This window comes from Argiope bruennichi, chromosome 9 (assembly GCF_947563725.1).
Source record: "Argiope bruennichi chromosome 9, qqArgBrue1.1, whole genome shotgun sequence".
Classification (NCBI taxonomy): Eukaryota; Metazoa; Arthropoda; class Arachnida; order Araneae; family Araneidae; genus Argiope; species Argiope bruennichi.
In genome coordinates this window covers 71,176,077-71,197,458 of record NC_079159.1, presented here as the reverse complement: position 1 = coordinate 71,197,458, position 21,382 = coordinate 71,176,077, and the positions used below count along the sequence as shown (strand labels likewise).

Here is a 21,382-nt window from a genome sequence, read left to right as displayed (position 1 = left end):
TCTGCATTACTTCGACAGCGGCCGGATTTGGACGGATATTTGCCCGCACGCGTCTTCTAACAAGTCCGGATATACCAAGGCGCCCTAACAGGCTTAAGACCAGTGCGATAACGCCTTTGCTCTGCAGGAAAAAAAGCTAAAAAATGCCCGAAGACCAGTTGACAAAAGGGAATGTTTTTCGACTTGTTGAAAATCACGATGAGTTTGAAGGTATGAAGTGGACGTAATTTTGAATATAAAAAAGGTATTGTTTTTCTTTCTTTTTTTTTTCTTGAACGGGAAAACGTTCGAGTGGTAATCCTTTTCTAGGATAAAGTCGACGTTGAAAGAGTATTATTGTTGTGTTTACATTCATGCTCGTTGTATCACTTTCTTGGTACTTCGGAAAGATTGGTAGAAAATATTTTGTTTGTATTGCTTCTCTGTTTTCAGACATGATAGAATGCACAAATATATATTTTTGAGTATATGCATGGTATTAAAAAAGGAAAAAGAATACGCATACACTAAACAACATAGAATTTACGAAAAGAATTCGCATGTTGAGTTAAAATATCTTTATAACCAACGATAAAAAAAAGCTCTATGGAATTCGCAAAATTCTTAAGGCTTTTGGAGTTAAGTCTGTTTTGCATAGAATATTAGTTTGTGAAAAAGTGTTTGTTGCTTTTTATGATATTTTTTAAAGAACTATTTCAACTATATGTTCTATAATGCTTTTGTAAACGTGTCAATTTATTGTAAAAGTAATAGGTAAAATAGTATAAATAAATAGTCAGTTTTGAGAGTAAATTTATTTTTAATTATATTTTATATAGTTTTGATTCCTTAACGAGAAATATGTATTCACATATAAAATTAGGATAGACATCTATCAAAATAAATTGATTTTTTTTATTTGCAGTCACTTTAACTTACTTCCCTTCATCAACTCTTTTTAAAGTTTTTACTTAATACAATATTTTTTAACAGAAAATCAATTATCAATTATCAAAATCAATCGGAAATGTTTTGAGAAAAAATAATTCTACAGTTAGAAAATCATAAATTATACCTTTTATTCATTGCAAATAATTCATTCTTATAATCATTGAATGAACTTATAAGTTTGAATACTTGGACAGTTTGCATAATACTTCAGATATATTTGCTTTTTGAACTTTTAAAAAGCAATAATACTGATTCATTCAAATATTTGGACTGTATGAAGTTGTCTAAAATTTTTACATAGCGTATTACTTTTTTTATTTTTACCTTAGAAAATATGCTTACAAATTTTACCATTTAAGTAAAATTTAATAATTTGTAATAATTTCTGTTCTTCTTTGTGAAATTATCTTATATTCCTTTAATATATATATATATAATATAGTATAGAGGGGGGGGAGGCTTCCAACTTTGATCTATCTAAATAATTTTTTTTTCAGTTACATGATCGTAGAAAAGTGATTTTAGTTATTAAATGCTTGGAATTTTTTTGTAATTCCTTTTTTATCTTAAAAAAAGCATTTTAACACATACACACACACACACACACACATACACACAAAGAAAACGCTGTAAAGTAAAACTGTGTTATCAATCCAGAAAAATATCCTGGAAAACAAACTATGAAATTGGCTTTCCAGGTTGAATCATCAATTTGTTTAATCATAATTAACGCAAAAATATTTTTGATTCTCACTTTCACATCAGCACTTTTAATTATGATCTCGTGTATGTCATTTCATGGACTAAGCTGTTTCTATTTCTGACCTTGTTCCCTCATATGATGCATCACCACATAGACTTGAATTTTCTTTTCTTTAAACAACATCTGACGTCTTCAATAGCTCTTTATTGCTTTTTGTTTCTTTGGTTTGTTCCTCTGCCAATTTATGAGGACTACTAGTCATCATAATAGCTATCTTGGCTAATCCTCTAATTCCAAATTAAAGCCCCTGAAGATATGAATAATCCAAGTTTGCCAATTATTGATGGTCCAATCTGAGCAACTTTATATAACAATTTCTTCCAGAAAAAAAAATGCCGCCTAACCATATCTTAAAATTATTTTAATATGATTAATATTACAAATTTTTTCCTAACCAGTTTTTTTCTCTTCGAATATAATAGAACACTTTGCTAAACTCTTTAAGAGATATAGTATATTGTTACAAAATTTAATTGATACTATTTAAATATAAGCACATGTTCTCTAACTTCAGCCATGCTGTACTTGTTCTAAAATGGGGTTCCACAAACTACATTTTTTCTACATAAGTTGCACGTTTGAATGTTTAAGTTTTTAATATAATTTAGGTTACGATAAAAAAAATTACTCAGAGTGACAGCCAATATTCGATATTTCTTTCTAAAGGATAAAAGGCTGAGAATATTTCAATTTCTAAAATACACTATTAATATTTGTATATATGTCTCATATTTAGTTTTCGTTTTTTTTCTACAAATTTTTTTATTTATAAAAATTGAAATTTTTAATCCAGCAAAGTTTTTTTTTAATTAAAATATTCTTTAGCATAGAAACTTGATAAAAAAAGCACTATACTTTTTTTTGAAAATGCTATTTTGTTTTATATTATTAACACTGACATTAAACGGTTTTTATACTCCTTTATGTACTTGAACATCATTTCTTACACTTCCAGGAGAATTCCGAGTAATATCATAAGACTCCAAAATTTACTCTCAAAAACAGTTAATGAAACATGTTAATTAATAAATTAATTTCATATGTATGTGCCATGACATGTATATTTTTATATGTATGCGTCATATGTATAGTCAGCATTCTGGCAATCTGTATATTTTTATGATAATAAGAATAGAGGATAACGATAATTTAATTCAACAGCTTAATGATAAAATACCATTTTGCTTTCTGAAGATATTTTCAGAATTCTGAAATTTAGACATAGTTAAGCCTCAACAGCATCGTAATAACTTTATTTTATCCAACTTCCAATTCATGATTCATTAGGTTTGTTTAAGATCAGTATTTTTTTAAAAATAATTTAAGATAATCCTTATGAAAAAGGATAGCATTATTAACATATGTTTTCGATTTCAATAATAACGAAAACATGCATTTTCACCACGTTTTGCGTTAATTTTTTAATCGATTAGCTGACTTAATAAATTCTTTCGATGTAAATTCGTCCCAATTCTGTTTTAAAAGTCCATACTTAAAATCATTTGACCTAAAACATTTATAGCCTCCTTTTTTTATTTCTTATCTTTAATCATTAGATATATATCATTCTTATCATTTGATAGATCCTAATTTCCAACTTTTTATTTTATTAATTTTAATCAGTAGCATTTAGTTATTAATTGTACGGCATTGTTGGAAACATTTTCTTATTACTCTGGATAACAATTTTAGTAAAACGAATTTAAAAGTTACATTTTATTTATAATTTTAATTATAATATCGTTATAGCCGTATCATAAAATCTTAATTCCTACAAAATGCTATATTACCAGCGCTGATATGGACACGTTAAAGAAAAAATGAATTTCTTCAGAAGTCGCGAAACTATGTCACTTCCCAGAAATGTTTAAAAGAAATGATGACAGTAATTTATAAGGCATTTATTAATCATATGATAGAGCATAATTTTTCTCTTTCCGATCACAGCTTGAAATGAAGCAAAATTAAGGGTAACATTTATTAATATTACCTATTAGAAATGGTTTTCATGATACAATTACTGGAAAATTTTTGTTGCTAAATCATGATCCGGAAGGGTTTTAATATTTTGTTCAAGCTGTCTTTTGAATTAGATGATTAAAATAATTTTAATAGGATTTTTAAAAAATGTGGGATATGCTGTAGAAAGATTAAAAATAGCCAACGAGTTCAGAAATGAGCTATTTATCCAAAAGAAGGTGGGAAATGGAAGGGAAGGGATGGGTGGTTGGAATTTTTATTTCCTCATAACTCTTTTACAATTAAATACGGAAAGACAATGATTTCATTTAGCTGAATTTTTTTTTTATTTCAATAAGTTACTTCTGCACTGAAAATATTTTGATCATTGCTGTTGATTATAAGATATGTTCTCGAAAAATTATTTTCAATTTCTAACTTAGACATTTTTTTTTTAAATTACACATGCGATACCTCACTAAAATGTTCTTTTAATTTGCTTTCTCGGCAACTGTTCTAATGGCTAAGAAATTCGAGGAGGGAGTCAATGAATTTTTTTTTCTTGAAACTTTGCCTGCCAAAATACTGATAAAAAATTTTAAAGGGTAGAATTATTTGCTATTTTTTTATTGATATAATATTTTTCTGATAAGTGAATTAGTTCTTTTCTGTCAATAATAAAATTGAAGGCACTTAAAATTCATCAATTATTATTTATTTATTTTTTTGTTCAGAAAATTTAAAAGAATATATGCGTAATGCTAACTGCTTTGATCTGCTGCATTGCCATAATAACGCATTTGGAGATGATTCGGGGCAACCGCAATGCGAAATGAATGCTAATAAATATTTTCAAAACATCAAAAATTAAAAAAGAAATACAAAATAAAATATACTTATATTTAAAAAGATTTTGAAGCTGGCATGATTTGAGTTGTTGATCAGGAGTTTTTGCTTAGTGTTCCTCAGCTATGTAAATTATATTGTTTTCTTATAAAGCTTAAAAGGTGCATTCCTTGAAAAATAAATTTATTTTGTTATAATTAAAAAAGTTATTATTATTGCAGAATCAATAGAATAAAATTATATTAATTGTAATCTTCTTGAGATATACATGCATAAAAATCTAACATAAATCTGAATACAGAATTTTAATTTTCTTGAATATTTGAGAAATAGAAAAATGTGACTTAATTGCTATCTACACTTTAAAAATTTCAATAAGTTTTTTTTATATTTAAATTGATAATTTTGAATTTTTACTTTCAAAAGTACAAACAAAATCATTTTGAAATGAATGTTGTTACTACAAGTGTGTGTATGTGTGTGTGTGTGGGGGGGGGGGGGGGTAAATCTAGTCATTGAGAAAAATTTCTTGTTTCACAGATATTCTTTTTGTAAGCAGTAAGAGGGTATTTTTTCATACATCTAGAGAACACTCAATTTAAAAAAAAAAAAATTCTACGAATATAAAAAAATCATGAATTTTGGATATCTTTCTCTAGATTGATAAAACCTGAAATTTGTTCTAATATAAATCAATAAGCTTAATTTCAAGACTAAGTACTGGATTTTACCAGTATTTTTCATTTCTGAGTTACCGAGTTCATATCTACATGGGAACATACACGTTGTTTGATACTCGGGTTTGATATCAAGTACAGATCAATACTAACATTCTGTTATATTTAATACTTTTACCTGATACTTTTGTACTTGATGCAACCGGTAACCACTTCTTTTCATATATGAACGTAACTGAATACTCGGTGGGTATAGGTCTTATATTTGCACCGAACCTAGTTGCTGATTCTGATACGAATATGATTCCAAGTTGGGAGTTCGCTTCTTATGCATGGCCTATTGATGACGATGTGGCCTTGACTTTAATAGTGATTGATGGGTGGGTAAGAGGAGGAAAGGAAAGGTTTTGCTGATAGTATAGACAAATACAGGATTTCTTCAGTGTTATGTGTTACATTAGATGGAATAAACTTTAGTAATGGCTGAAGTTGAAATAGACAAAAAAATCACACATGCTCATAGCGGCGCCAAAATTGAATAATGAGCTAGGTGTATCATCCTAATACTTTGCACCAGATTGATATAATATCTCCATACTGGAAATAAGTCAGGTCGAGAATGACATACCGACACCGAATACTGTATCAGTTCTGTAGAATTTCTATTTGTGCATACCTATTGATGCAGTGTGTGTCACCCAAGGCTAATTTGATGCAATGATCTGGGTGTAAATGTTGCATACAAAATTTCATTAACTCGTTTATTCTGTTTATGATTCATTATATTCGCAGACAGACATATTTCTAAAAATTCTCTCTTTGGATTTGGGGCAGCTTGAAACGTGGGAAATCAACATAATTTCCAGTCTGGTTCCCCCCCCCCTTTATTGCAGCATTTTCTTTTTTTAATCTTCGTATATAAAAAAGGAAAAAGTGTAAACCTTTGCAAAAAAAAGATATTTCTTTTATCTTCGGTCAATCAATTATAGTGGATTTATAAGCAATTGCTAATATATCTCAATAATATATATTAATACCAATTTTCATCATCAATATTACATTTAAGTAATTGAATCATATCAATGGCATTAACATCTAAATGGTCATTGATTATAAGTATTTAAATTAAAATATACAGTTTGGGTAATGTTAATTTTCATACAAGTATTAGTCAAAAGTATCAATCTTCGAGTAGGCTTAATGGTTTCGAAACATGTAATTCTGACATGTCTCACTTTATTCCCTGCCATATAAAGATTTTTAATATTGCCGAAGGAAAAAAAAAGCATTTTGAAGCAATCAATTCCAAGAAGAGAATATCTTTTCATCGAAAAAATTGCAGAAGAAATTCTGAAACAGTGTACAGTAACGGTTTTATTACGATGTCTTAAAATAAAGCAAAATTGACTTTTTTTTTCTTCTTTCAGTTGATATTGGTGACAACCTGGTATTTTAGAACCACGCTATGGAATAAAGATATGTAAACTGAAATTATAAGTAAGTTGATCCATTACAATTCTTATTGTTATTAATTTATTTATCTTATATAAGTGCATTAAAAAATATTCGCTTATTAAGATCACTACATGTTTAATGTTATTATTTTTGAAGCAAATAATAAATCTATCTTTCATCTTCAACCAGAGTTTCTGGAATCTTTCCCCCTTTGTATATAGAAGTTATTTTCCCCATGCGATGGGATTCATATTTTTTTATCTGGACTAGAGTGCTATAGATTGGTTTAAAGCTCTCAGTTGAAATATGTTGAACGTACTTGAACCCATATTGCCTACGATTAAATTACTGTAGCAAACTGGATGAAAAGAAAAGATTGGATTTAAATTCTAAAGGCAAAACTGAAGTTCTTAACAGCGATAAAAGTTTACCTAAAATGAGATAACGCAACACTGCGGCGTTGTTGAATGTTCTAAATGTTTTCCAAATAAAATTTTGAAAAATCTTGAACTTGTGTGGAAGACTAAGTAATAATGTTAAAATCTCCGACGGAGAAGAAAGTAATGATGAAAATTTACCAACGAACATCTGAATAAATCAAGTATTTTATATTTTGAAAGCTGGCATTTGGTATCGTTCAACAAAATTATGAAAATAATGATAATAGCTGAAATACGAACGCTAGATTAGTGAAACGTTAAAGAATGATTATCAATAAGCAAAAATTGTAAAATTTTGCTTATTGTGTGTAATTATTGTAAAATTTTGATTTTTTTTAAAAATATTTATGGATACAGTGAAGTTAAGAGCTTTTATCTTTTCCTTTGATGCAATAAGAGCATATAATTGATTTTTTCGAATTTGGATTTTATCAGTCCGTTAACTTTATCAAAATTCTTATGAACTGAAACGATCACATTAAACGGCGTCTACTGTATTAGGATAAGACTAACATTTTATCATAATAAGTCAGGCTCTTACGTGTTACATTGTGCTACTTATAATATTTATACAAATAGGAAGTCTATTAAAAAAAAATTTTGTGTATTCATAGAAAAATCAATGAAAAAATATACATTTTTACAAAGTTAAGAAAATACGAAGGATAATCTTAGACTCATTTTAACTTAATAAATATTTTAATGAGATATTAAATCCCATTGACCAGTTTATTAAAAGAAGGGTTTTATAAGTAACACTAAATAGGACCTCAAAACGGCTAGATCTGCCTTTACTTGGGAGAGCTATAACTCAAAGATATAACTATATATATCCAAGTAAATAGATTAAGAAAAGTATTTGGCTTGATTGTCAGAACAGTGGGCTTGCACTTTTAGACAAAATCTTTAAACGAACTGTGAGTGTCACACTATCTATTCAAATCTGTGCAAATGCAATAATTAAAAAGCGGATCAACCTAAATAAATGAAATTTAACATATGGTTTTTGGCGCTAAATTGACAATTCCGCGGCGAATTTTTAGTCAATGAGAAAATCTGGAAAATACATTCTCTTCTCTCTCATGGCGCTAAATAGAAAACAAATTGTATAGAGAAAAGAATACAAAAAAAAATAAAATAATAAAGAGAAAATCTAGAGTACCAAATTTTGCTGTCAAGGGGAAACTCATCCAGCATCCTTAATATTTCAAAATAGAAAATTTTCTCATTTTCGATGCTTGTTTTAAAAGTAAATCTAATTAGTAACATTTTTGGAAATATATCAGAAACACCTGAGTTGAAATAGTAGTCTCTTTTACATTAGAAAATTTATCTTTATATTTTTCTATTTCTGTGTCATTTTATATCAGTTGTTCAATCAAATATATAGATCTAAAATGAAGTTTCGAGGAACAGGACATTCTTTTATAGAGGAAAAGGAGATAAAAGAATGCTGTAAAGCAGCAAAGACAATAATATGAGATGCAGTAAAACGAATTCATTCTTTGCTTTTATTGTACGAAGAGTAAAATTATTCTTTTTGAGTATCTACTTATAATGCTCAACAAATAATATTGTTTCACTTACACTTATATTGCTCTTTCATGTTCATTAATAGTTATCTAAAACAACAAATAATTGTCTAAATACATATGAATGATGTATAACATGTAGGGTTTCCATTCTAATTGTGGCCCAGTAAGCATTTTCTAAACCTTTAATAGATAAGCATATCCTTCAGTGGGAAACATGTTTTAATATATGATGATATTTTATATTCTTTGAGTCAATGAATATATTGCTGTGAACGCAATTCGGATGCTCCAATTAAGAAAAACCTATTATTTGGCCCACCTTCCTCAAAGTGGCAGTTATAATGGACCAAAATCGTGATATTTAAAGCTTTAAAACTCGATTAATTTTAATCACATTTTCTTGGAACAGTGTGAGAGGGGAAATAGTATATTTATTAATTTAAATAACATAAAATATAATTTTACGTTACATCAGATTATTTCAAGGCATTTGTTCAATTGAAAAAATATGCCTATCGCTAAAGGTTTAGAAATTAGCTATTGAGCCAAGAATTAGAGCGAAAATTCTATGTATCATAAGCTCACATATTAATTAATTTATTAGTTTTTCGTACTTTTAATTGACTAAATTATTAAAAATTATTATTAATTATTATTTAAGTAATTGCTACAGTAATTTTTTAAAATTTTTTCTAATAATAATTAATAATATATCTAAAGAAAGTTAAGAATAATAATATGGGAAAGAAAATAAGGGATGCTCTTTAAAAAATTCTCTCACTTCCACTTTTTGTTATAAGCGACGAAAATTTGTTATCATTTTCCCATTTCTAATTATTTCTTTACACTTAGGAAAGAAATGAATCCATTATTCACTATTAAACTCGAAATTACAAATAAAAGTTTAAATTTAAGTCTAAAAATAAAAAAAAAATTCAATTGCTGAAAATAAATTGATGAATTCTTTAGAAACATGAATAAAAAAATATAATAGTTGAAATCGAACTTCATATTTATTGGTCCTAGAAATATATTTAAATAATTAAATTTTTTTGAAGATTCAGTATGATTTAATCCGAAGACATTACATCAAGTTCTAAAGTTTTCTCCAAAATCATCTAAATAACTTTCATTTCAACAATGAATGCTGAACTATATTCTGTACTTAAGGAAGAAAAGAAATTGGAAGAAATACTGCAAAAATAGCGATTTTTCATAATTTTATGCATGTAAAAATGTAATTACTTTGATTGGCTTAAATTGGTTCTCAGTTCTTCCTCCTATCATTATTGTTTATATTGCTCTTCAAAGTTCATAATGAATATATCAAGATAATGATAAATTAGATAGTGTTTAAATGTCAATTATTATTTATAAGAATCAAGTTTTTGAGGATTGATATTTTATTTTATTTGAGCAATATCCATCTGAAACTGACATTATTTTTCTAAAATACGAGAATTTCTTTTCCAAGATTTAAAAAAAATTTTAATACCCACTTATATGTAAAGAATTTTAAATAAAAGAAATTCAGTCATCAAGAATATTGTAATGTAAGATAAAATGATAAAGTATTAGCTTGATGTTGGATAATTAAGAGATTAATTAAATTTTATTCTAGTTAATAGTTTTAGTATAAGTGTCAAAAGTAATTTATCAGAATTTTTTTTTCTTCTGAAATTGATAAACGTACAACCTCAAAAATTTGTATTTAAACATTTTTATAATTTTTTGAAAACCGTTTTCAATAAACAAATATTGAATTAGATAATTATAATGATAATAGGCCGCCTATGCAGACAATTCTCATTTATATGAAACATGATTAACCGCAGCAAAAATAACTTTCCATTGAATTCAAATAAAAGGAAGACATTGCATAAAAAAAGCAACTTTTTATATGAAAAGATATTATTTTAAAGAAAAAGGATGGCGCAGTTTTTATAGAAAGTGATATGAGTCATTTTTCTAATTTTTTTCCATTGAACAAAACAAATTTCTTTCCTTTGATTCTTTGCTTAAATAATTATTGAATGAAAAGCTAATTATTCTAGCATGTAAGAATTTTCACTTAATTCTACATCATTGACATAGTTTTTGTCAGATTTTAGGAAGGGGGGTTACACCATTTATTTTTAGATTTTTCGGGCAAACTACTGTTTCTAAGTAAAAGGACACTTTGATTTCTATATAGGGAGAAAAAAAACTCCTTTTTTTCCCCCCTAAATATTTCTTTGTCAAAATGTCTATTTTAAAAGGATGTTTTGAGATTTTCTCTACCTGTAATTTTAAAATAAAATATGGCTATACCGGGAACAAGATTGTAATGTTCTTTTATTCTTTTACGGAATATATTGTAATCATAATGTTTTTTTTTAATTCTTTTTCATTCTCTAAAAATTCTTTTGAATATTATTCATTCAAAATTTGCTGATATTTTATCGAATTTTTCAATGGAAACAAAGTTATAATCATTAATATACAGTAAAATATAACAATAAATTTAATCGGAGGATTCATAGTTTTCAGTTAAAAGCTTAATTCAGTCTCTGAGCAAGTGAAATAAGAAAAAAAAAATTAATTCTACAATAATAAATGTTCACTGGTATTGGTTAATGCACTTCAAGGATAAAAATTAAGATTTCAAAGGCGAGTCTCAGATTCCATAACTTTAAATAAAATCCGAATTCCCTGTTTTTTTAACCCCCCACCCCACCCCACTTTATTTTATGGTTAAAAACAGAAGTCGCCAAATTTGGATGAAGTAGTTTTGTAGCAAATTCATATCTAGTTCCATAATTTTACCTGATTAAATATAAATATATAACTGGACATTTTTTCGACGAAACTTTTCAGTATTTAAATTATGAGCGATTATTACTTTAATCATTTTGAGGGAGTGATTTTGATTTGTAAATTACCACGGATCTCCTTAAAATGCCGAATCAGTAAATTGGACCCAATAATATACTTCTTCGCATCCCTTCTCCCCTTTAAAAGTCCGTGAATAGGGTTCCTTTATTTTGTTATGGCAAATCAGTCGCGTATTTTTAACTGTCCTTATAATGGTCATTGGTCAAATTTTAAATACAGTTTAACATAATTTTATAGAAATATATCAAATTCTTAATAAAAAAAATTTAAAAAGTAGAGGGATTTTTTAAAAAATCTAAAATTCTAGACTTAATTTAATTTAGAAATCACCACTGCATATATCTTTTTCTTTAAAAAGATTTTCCGTTTCACTTATATCAGTATAAAAATCTAAAATACGGTGTTTAGCCATGATAGATCCATAGTGCCGAGAATGTCAATTTTTTTTATATATAAGCAATTTTCTCGCTTTATATAGTGATAAAATACTGTTTTAGAAGGTGTTATTAACATACATTTTTCAAATTTTATTGTGATTTTTTTTCTGTAGAAATTCGTTTATCTTAATGAAATTTAGATTGAAATAATTTGAAATAATGAGATTTTTAAAAAGAATAATTACATTTACCCATCATTCATCATGCGAATATAAAATGTTTAAATAGTTTTAATAATCTATTCAGTGCATCGTATGTTTTTTTTTTTGCTGTGGTGAAGATATAGCGATGACAAAATGTGCCTCCAAAAGTTTTACAAAAGGGCCGAACGATCGTGCAAGAAAAAGTTTTCGGACTGTTTTTATATTACTTGTTACCAAAAAACTAAATTTATAGATTATCAAATATCAATTTTTTTAAATTATAAAATATTGCTATCAATATAAAATTTTCGTTTAATACTGCAATTGCATGTCAAATGAATTTATTTAAAATTGAATAGTTTGAGAACTGTAAGAAACAAACTTTAACACGTCCATGAAATTTTACCTTTTCTTTTTATTCACTACGATAATAATAACTTGAAATTTCTTTTCCTAATTTTATAGTCTGGTTAGATAATTAATTTATTACTTCCTTTTGTGTAAATTAATAAATTTGTTTCAGGGTATTATTTGATTAATGATTAAAAGAAACTATTGAAATCAAAATTAATTATGAATTCTTTATCATTTTCGTGTATTTATTTCACCGTTATTATTTTAAACAAAGCGTTTGTTTGTGCAAGTACAAACATTATCACTTTATATTAATGATTTTTACATTGTACATTAAGGTTAGAGTTTCAAGCTTTTAGAAAGACCGAATGCGAGCATTCTGAATTCCCAATCCTCATTTCAGCTTATATTAAGATGACGATTGAAAAATTTAAAATATCCACTAGCATTTCATTAATAATATAATACTGAAAATATGAATGCTATTTTGAATTTATCTATTATACTTTTCCTCGCTATATGCTTTCTCAATCGGTCATGTTTGGTTCCATTTCGTGAATTTCATCCATAAATTTTTAAAATAAAAGCACTTTTGAATGAATAACCTATAGCCTATAACTATGAATAACCTATAAAATTCTTTGATTGCAATTAATATAAAATAATTATTTCACTTGCGCATTTTAGCGTTTTATTGATTGCTCACAACGTACAATACTTTGTTTGTTTGAATCAAAAACATTTCAGAAACATTTCTATGATAATTCTCAGTATTTTTTATACTTGGATCAAATGCATTTAATTCTTACTAGTTTATAAATGAATACTCATATGATAGTTACACAATGTAAAATATATTACTGAATTTTTCATTTGAAAATTGTTTTTCAGAGCGGATGTAATTTCTTTGTTTCAAATCCAGTGCATCTCTTTAATAGAGGTTTCAATTTACTTAAAAACACTTTAAAATTAATTTGATAAATACAGATTTGCAGTGACATTATAGTTGTAACTAATAAGCTTACAGCTTACAATTACAATTTTTAAATCGTCATTTAATTAAAAGTTAATCAATATCGCTTTTATCGAATCTAGTTCACGATACACTTCCTCAAACTTTAAAAATTTGTTTCATTTTTTAAAAACAATTTTTCTTTGCAATTTTAATTCTATTTTAGTAAGTAATGAATCGAAAAATTTAAATTTATTAATTAACTGAAATGAAAAAAATTATTAATTACAAATGAATTGAAACTGATAATCTTGATTCGCATTGAAAAGTCGTTTGACAACTTGCATGCAATATATTGGATTTGATTTTTATCAGCAAATAATTAACGCGCCATTAAATGAGTTATTGGTTCAATCTTTCTATTTGTTTGTGTTTTTAATAAATCAATATCTCTGATTATCTACTTCTACTGAGTAATGTTGAATTCCTTTTCGAATATAGTACTATCAGCGTCATCTTGCATTGATTTTATTTTCTCAGTTAGTAAAACATGCACATCCTACAAACAAGAGTTTATTGAATTTCTTAATTAATTTAGATTTAGCTGTAATTACAACATTCACATCTTATTGGTTAATTACTACGCCATGACAATATTGTAATTCAGTATTAATTATTGCTTAATCCGCGCCATGTCCAACGACTAAATAGTTAAATAAGAAAAGTACAAATTTAGTTAACAGGTAATTTAATTATTTATTTTATTGCTTAATCTGCGCCATGACCAACAGATAAATTGTTAAATCAATAAATACTAGTATAGTTAACAGGTAAATTAATTATTTAATTTTTAAATTAGTATGATTTCAAGAGTAAGATTTCTCTGTTCATCAAGTTTATTTGATGCGTAATCTAGGATGGCAATTTTATGTTCAATAGTAGAATATTAGCCCTGTTTTGATTTCTGAAGAAACAACGAAGAAATCTTACCTGCCGATAGTAGCAAGGGATTGGCGTCCAGTGGCTTCCCCAAGAAGTGTTGCTGAGGCTGTTGACAGAGGTATGAAGGCCCGAGTCCATATAGTTGATAGTATGGGGTGGCGGCCAGTGCGGCAGCCCTTGAAGATGGGGCGGAACCCGCGGGCAGGCAAAGCCCTTCCAATCTGGATTTGGGAGTCAGGATATCTTCAATCATAAAGGAAGATCGTCGACCCAGTTTTTCCACAGAGTAAGGGTCCATACCAAAAGGGTGGATGCCCCTTTCCGAATGATAGCCGTGTTGCTTTTCGGTCATCTTCGCATGAGGTTGAATAAGAAAATCGTCACTTATGAGATCGTCACTTTTGATTGGAAACAAATCTTGTTCAGGATAGATGAAAAGTTCTCACCATGATTATTGAAGGGAAAAAAATCGTGCCTTGTCACAGATGTTTGATGAACTTGAATTCAAGTGAATTAAGAGTTAACAAACTTTGTTGATAATGATGAACAAGCAAAGAGAAAAATAATCGTCTGCCAATAATGTAAATTAGTGAATGTTTTTCAATATCTAGTTAAAGGAAGATGAACAATTATTAGTCACTTTGGGTATAGTGGAAATACTTGTCACTTGAGATGGATCTTTGGTCAATAGATTCAAGATTTTTCAGATTTTTAAGCTCAAATTTGAATTTTACTTCACACAAAACTTCTGAGTTTCTTCAATGAATTTTTCTTCTCTTCATTTCAAAATATTTCAGATGTTGTCGTTTTACGAACGCTTGTCGTATTTTTAAATCTTTTCCATATTATTGTATGCAATTTGAAACAAAAATTCGATTTCTAATTTCAGTCCAGAGATATTTCGAAAATTGAAAATTTCGTCTTCTTTTGTTTTTCAGTTAAATGAATATGCGAAGAAAAAAACCTTTTTTTTTCCCCGATAATTAAGGTAAATACTAAAAACTATGAAATCCCATATATAAATAACTATTGTGCCAAATCAAAGTTTAAAAACTGAATTTAGCATCGTTTTCTCAACAGGACGTAACTTGAGGACTTCATTCTAATAGCTACGACGTGAAGTTCTAATAACTTAGCAGTCTCAGTATTTGTTGTCGAATGACAAAACGAATTCGCCGGCCTTTCTGTCAATTAGAAAGCTCGTCACGGCAGTCAGTGCCTTTCAATGAAAGCAAACGAGCGCTTTGCCGGACGTTTAGCACTAACTCCTCCTTTCGGTTACGTCAGTGGATTAATGGGCCAATGGAGAGCGCAATAAGGCGGGGCTTCTGTGCTCTCCTCAGCCATTCATAGGAGCGTGGGGATTTCGCTTAAGGAGAGGAGTTCGGGCTAATAGTAGGATTGTACTTAACGATTAGGAGCGAAAATGATGCTCGGATTTTTCTCAGTAAAGCTAGATTTCTCTCATTCCATTTTTTTATTTGCCTTCTGGCGGATAATTTATTGAATTTTCGGGTCTTCCATAGGATGGGATAAATTGGTTTCATTTCCCAAGTCATTTAGGAATTCGTTCTAATTGTTCTTTTCGCGCGGTCTTTTGTTAAACGAATCTTCGAACGTTTCAGAGCTTGGGAGTAATCGTTGCATTTTAATTACGGTTGGATAAAATCTTAATTAATTTTAGCAAACGTGGTAAAAGAAAGGCTGTGCGAAAGAGAGGAGAAATGATGATTTTGATTTAAAACGCTATTTATTACAGTTTTATAATTTGAGCTTTAAAATAAAAGCGAGAGATATGCAAAAAAACAAATAACGAATCATGGTAAAAAAAATTTTTTACAATTATCTTTTAATTTTTTTCAAAGAATATTATAAAAATATTGAGTAAGTATGTTATTTATTCCATTACATGAGTATGTATAAAATATGTATGTTCTTCATTCCGTTGTCTCTGATTCATGTTTTAGACAAAATAAAAAGTTTCATTTATTTCGAACTGTTTAGTACTGTCGCACTATTGTGCAAAATTGCCTTCGTTGTAAAAATATTTGAACTCTTCATATTTTTTTTTATTTTTTTTTTACTGAAAAAAATATGACTGGAGGATTAACCCGTTAAACCATCATTCCAGATTTTTATAAAAGTATCGAATTGTAGCAATTTAAAATTATTAAGGTAAATAAATGATTTAATTTTAATTGGTCAAACTATACAAATACACATATAGGGGAATATATAAACATTTCTAGTATTTCATGAACTTAAAGCTGAAAGAATATGTACACAATATTCTTAAAATAGAAAAAATATTGTATACCATCCATTCTTCTAAATTTTCATCGTCTAATTTTTTTTTAAAAAAAAATCTTTTATATCGAAAAAAAATAACCTCTTGAATTTTGAACCATTTTTGTATTATTTGAAGTTTGTTGTTTGGAGTATTTGAATTTTTAAAATCGGTAAAAGTTTTTAATTCTATGTTCTGCACTTTAAACAGGTTTTACATATATTAACAACTAGTCGCTTTTGGTGGCTATCTGGTTCGCCGGAAATAATGGTTTATTTTATTTCAGTTAAATTGTTTAACTTCCTTTTTGTGATATCTTGTCAGATATTAAAGTTGCGTTATTTTAATGGTCTTGCATATGATCTGTTCACTCTGTATATGAATTCTTTTTAATGAAGACCTGTCCCCTGAAATTACAGCGCTATCATAAACGTATATGTACGATTCAACTCTCTTCTAATCTTTCTTCAACTATCTTTTAATCTATCAACTATCTTCTAATCTATCTTTCGCAGCATTTTAATTTCATTTTTTTAATTCGTCTTGTAAACTACATTGATATTAAACAGAGTCAGTCTTCGTTTCCAATATTCGATGGAACAATGAAAACTCTGCTTTTATCATATTTATCTATAGAAGAATTTACGTTAAATTGAAACAGCAACAAAAGTTTTTATATAATTATCTTTGGTGTTTATTTATTTTTGAATAATTTTTTATTTATTTAGATTTACCTAAAGGTAATAATATTTTAACCCTCTCAATACGAAACCCGCCTGCAAATTTTGTACTGGTTGGCCGGTTTCAAACCGCTTTCTTTGCAAGATGCAAAGTGAGTTATTACTAAGGATATCTTACTTTCATCTTATACTCCTGGTTAGAAACCAGCCATCAGTAAAAGAATTTCCACTGCCGAGTTAGTATTGAGAGGGTTAAATCTCAAATGTGTGAATAACTTTAAGTTATCAACATTATTTGTGCTAGGAATATAATATAATAAAATAAAGGAGTAAAAGACATGCAGGAAGAATCAATTTAAAAAATTTCTTTTAAGTTTTATGTAGATTAAGGTTACTGAATTGTCTTTAATAATTTAATGTAAATTTCTTTGTTAAAACTTCATATTTAAAGTCAGTACGCAAGTTATTTTTAGCATCTAATTATTTAAAATTAATTTTTAACGGACAGAATTGAAAGTGAACAAATAGGCATTACTCCCCTCTTCAGGGCTAAAATCCACAAAGACCAATTCAAAATTATGTTTGGCATATTTTTTTTATTAATTATGCATTTTAATTACCTTTAAAGAAGAACATTACTCAATATAAAATTAGTCAACAGAATCTGTGAGGGTATGAATTGATTCCTCCAATTAAATGTTCATATCTTCAAGAAACGCTACGGCATTTTAACAAGAACAACACAGATTTATTTTATACAAAAAAAGTAAAAACAAGAAAAGTTAACAGACCAAATAGAAGTAGCTCTTTCGAGTTGAGAAAGAAATGTGAAATTCTTGTCGGACGGATTACATAGTGAGTAGTGATACAACAGTCCTCACAAATTGTTTCTTTTTCAGTGATTAAGGAAATAAAATTAATTATGTGATCTAGACTGACTGATGCTCTCAAAACTGGGGAAATGAATTTCAATTTGCCGAAAGAGAATTTATGCGTAGGAAAAGACTCCAAAATTGCTAAAAAAATGTTTGAAATTCTACTATTAAACTATTAATTCTACTATTAAAAACAACTTAGATTGATGAAACGGTAAGTTTAAGAATATACATTAAAAGTTTTATTCAAATATTTTTTATGACATTTTACATTCTTATAGTATTTTATGAAGTTTTAATCCATCTGAGTCAGCATCACAAAATTTGCCTAAATTTTTTCAATTTGCTTGCATATCTTTTTATAACAGTATAAATTCGGTTCATTCATTTCTGAATCCTGCAAAAATTCTAAATCAAATTAATCTAATCTAAATCTAAATTAAAAATTTTCAAATTAATGAAAAGCGCTCTGATTTTCTACTGAAAATAAGAGGATTACTTTTCATTATATGGCCAAAATCTTTCTCTGTTAAAAGGCCAGCATTGTGAGAAAGTTCTGTCTTTTTTCGCCATTTTTTTAAATGGATTAGAATAATATTTTAAACCCGTATCGAAGAGGATAAATATCGAGTTGAATATCCCTACTTTTCGTTTACAGCTTTGCTTTTTTACTTTCATTTTATCCTTTATCATTTCGAAGTACAGAAAAGTTGATTGCTTGTGAATTTAAATCAGAAAAAGTACCTCGAAAATCTATTTTAGGATCTTGTAATCTTTCTTGATCAAATATACTTAAATTTTTGTGCCATAAAAATAATGGTTATAAAATTATTCAGCATGTTTTGAAGCAAAGTTAAATTTGCTCCTCGTATATTCATGTCTTTTGTTAAAGTATCTAATAACTGCGCTAACTTATCCAATCCATTCACAAGAATTATGATCGTTTTGCTATTTTATTGAGAATTCTAAATATTTTGTTCCCAAAAATTATATAGCTCACACTTGCATTTTATGGCATATTTTAAAACAGTCAGGGGTAATAATTTATATGGGAGATATACTATATATTTGAATAGAGTGGGAAAAATTTTAAGATTTTTTACTCTAATACTTAAAATATATATTTTGTTTATTTATATACCACTGGTAAAAGAAGAGAAGGAATCGACAAGAATTCGAATTTTTAAAGTATTTCTTGGAATTAAAGCATTACAACAGGAAATTTTGCAGTTATTGAGCTAAAATATTACCAAATGAAAGGTAAATAAGGTATTTCAGTTTTCAGATTTGAAAAATATAAGTAAATAAGAAAGTATACTATACAGTAGACTCCCGATTATCCGCGGGTGGTTTATCCGCGCCTGCCGCACAAAGTGGGGTTTTTTTTTTTTTTTTTTTTTTTTTGTACAAGCGTAAAGCAAAGAAAATAAAAATGTTCACAAAACAGAGCGAAACGTTAAATTTGCTAACATCGTGCTTATTTATGGCAAAAATATCCCAGGCCTTCTCGGAACCTTCCCTTCTGATGAGAAAATGATTTCTTATTCACCCTTGCAGTGCGGAGTTGGCCGAGAAACTTATGCTACGAGAAATGCAATCTCGGATCAAGAGAAAATGCTTCCAAAGCAAGAAGCAAACACAAATGACTGATTTCTTCAAAAAGGTGTAGTTTTACAGTTATGCTTTTGTAATAATACATTACAGTATTAAAACAGAACATATGTATTAATTTTTCTGTGTATCCTTGACGCCTCTCGTAAGTACAAAGCACTTTTCTGTTTTCATTAACAAAATGCATTTTAGGTTAGTTAGTGATATACTAAAATATTAAGCGTTAGTTAAACATTTCCTGCTATTTATTTTACGTTTTATTGTACATAAAACGATTTTTCAAAGTTGGAATGACTGTTTTCTCTTTTTCTTTACCCGTTTTTAGCTTTTTTTGGATTATCCGCGATTTTAGTTATCCGCGGCGGCCGCGCCACCCAATTCCGCGGATAATCGGGAGTGTACTGTAAAATAAAATGAAACAAACTATATTTTCTCTTCAGAATGCTTTCTTAAACGAGGGGGTACCAGTATTCCCGTAATATCCCCACCATGTTCACTGATTTGACTTCAATGAAATATACAGCTTTCATTCACCCCTATATTATAAACTTTTTTCCTAATAGTTGTTTCTTTCTTTTTCTTTTTTTTTTTAACTGGAATTTTTTTTTTTAGAATTATTCCAATATTTTTTGAAAAAATATCGTGAGTTAATTATTTAATTAACTTATTATACAACTTATTATTACAAAGGCATATTAAACCTTTGCAGTTGTAAAAGTAATTCGATGCACAATTCTCCTAATACGGAATTGTTGCTCCAAAAAATAAATATATATAAACGTTTTAAGCTGATTTCCCCGGAAAATTAATTTACTTTTTCATATCGTATTTTTAACAATAAATAATTAAAAGTAAATAAATAAATAAAACATCAAAATGATGCACCGTCTTTAATGGTACCTGAGAGGAGCCATCCGAGTACAAAGGGTTAATTTACTTGATATTTTAAAACAGGCTTAATCATTTATTTTTTACTAAACTTAGCATAATTGCTTCAGTATAAGCTTATGATAGAAACTTAGTATAAGCAGTATAAAAAATTTAGTTTATTAGTAATTACGTTTTATAAATATTAATACATTTTTAATAATCAAGCTCTTCTTTTAAAATTTATCTTTTTATTTTGCATAATAGCATCGAATAATTTCTTATATTAAATTCTTTCATACTTATTGCTTTTTAAATAATTGTTGAAAGTTGTAGCAGAGTTCATTGTTCTCCTTTCCGAATACACCAATGCAAAACCTAGTTTCTTTCTTTCTTTCTTTTTTTTCTTTTTTACGAAATTCAGATAAAAAAATCTACATGGATAAGATCTTAGAAAATCATTCCTTGTGACTTTCTGGGAGAATAAGAAATATATATATATATAAAAAAAAAAATAGTAGTGAAAATTTTGGATTAATCCATTATGTTGCTCAACGTCTCATATATCCTTTATAGCATATGCTATTTACCCCCAAACCAACATGCAGTATCATTTTTAATTGGAGAAACATTTTCCTTATACCCACTTCTTAAACTACTTCAGCGTATACAGATTTTCTAAAAACCGAAGTAAGTCAAACAGAGGGTGGGGGTGGGGGGAGGAATTGAACTAAACCATATCGGTTCTGGAATTC

At 27.9% G+C, this 21,382-nt stretch overlaps 1 protein-coding gene across 1 annotated transcript in view; it reads right to left on the bottom strand.

Moving 5' to 3' along the window:
* LOC129984784 (brain-specific homeobox protein homolog) overlaps window positions 1-15,437 on the bottom strand; it is a 60,580-nt gene extending 45,143 nt beyond the window's left edge. Inside the window, exon 1 of the mRNA XM_056094741.1 lies at window positions 14,356-15,437. Coding sequence (XP_055950716.1) covers window positions 14,356-14,659 — 304 coding nt within the window. The 5' untranslated portion in view covers window positions 14,660-15,437. The remainder of the gene's footprint in view (window positions 1-14,355) is intronic.
* Window positions 15,438-21,382: the final 5,945 nt, after the last annotated feature.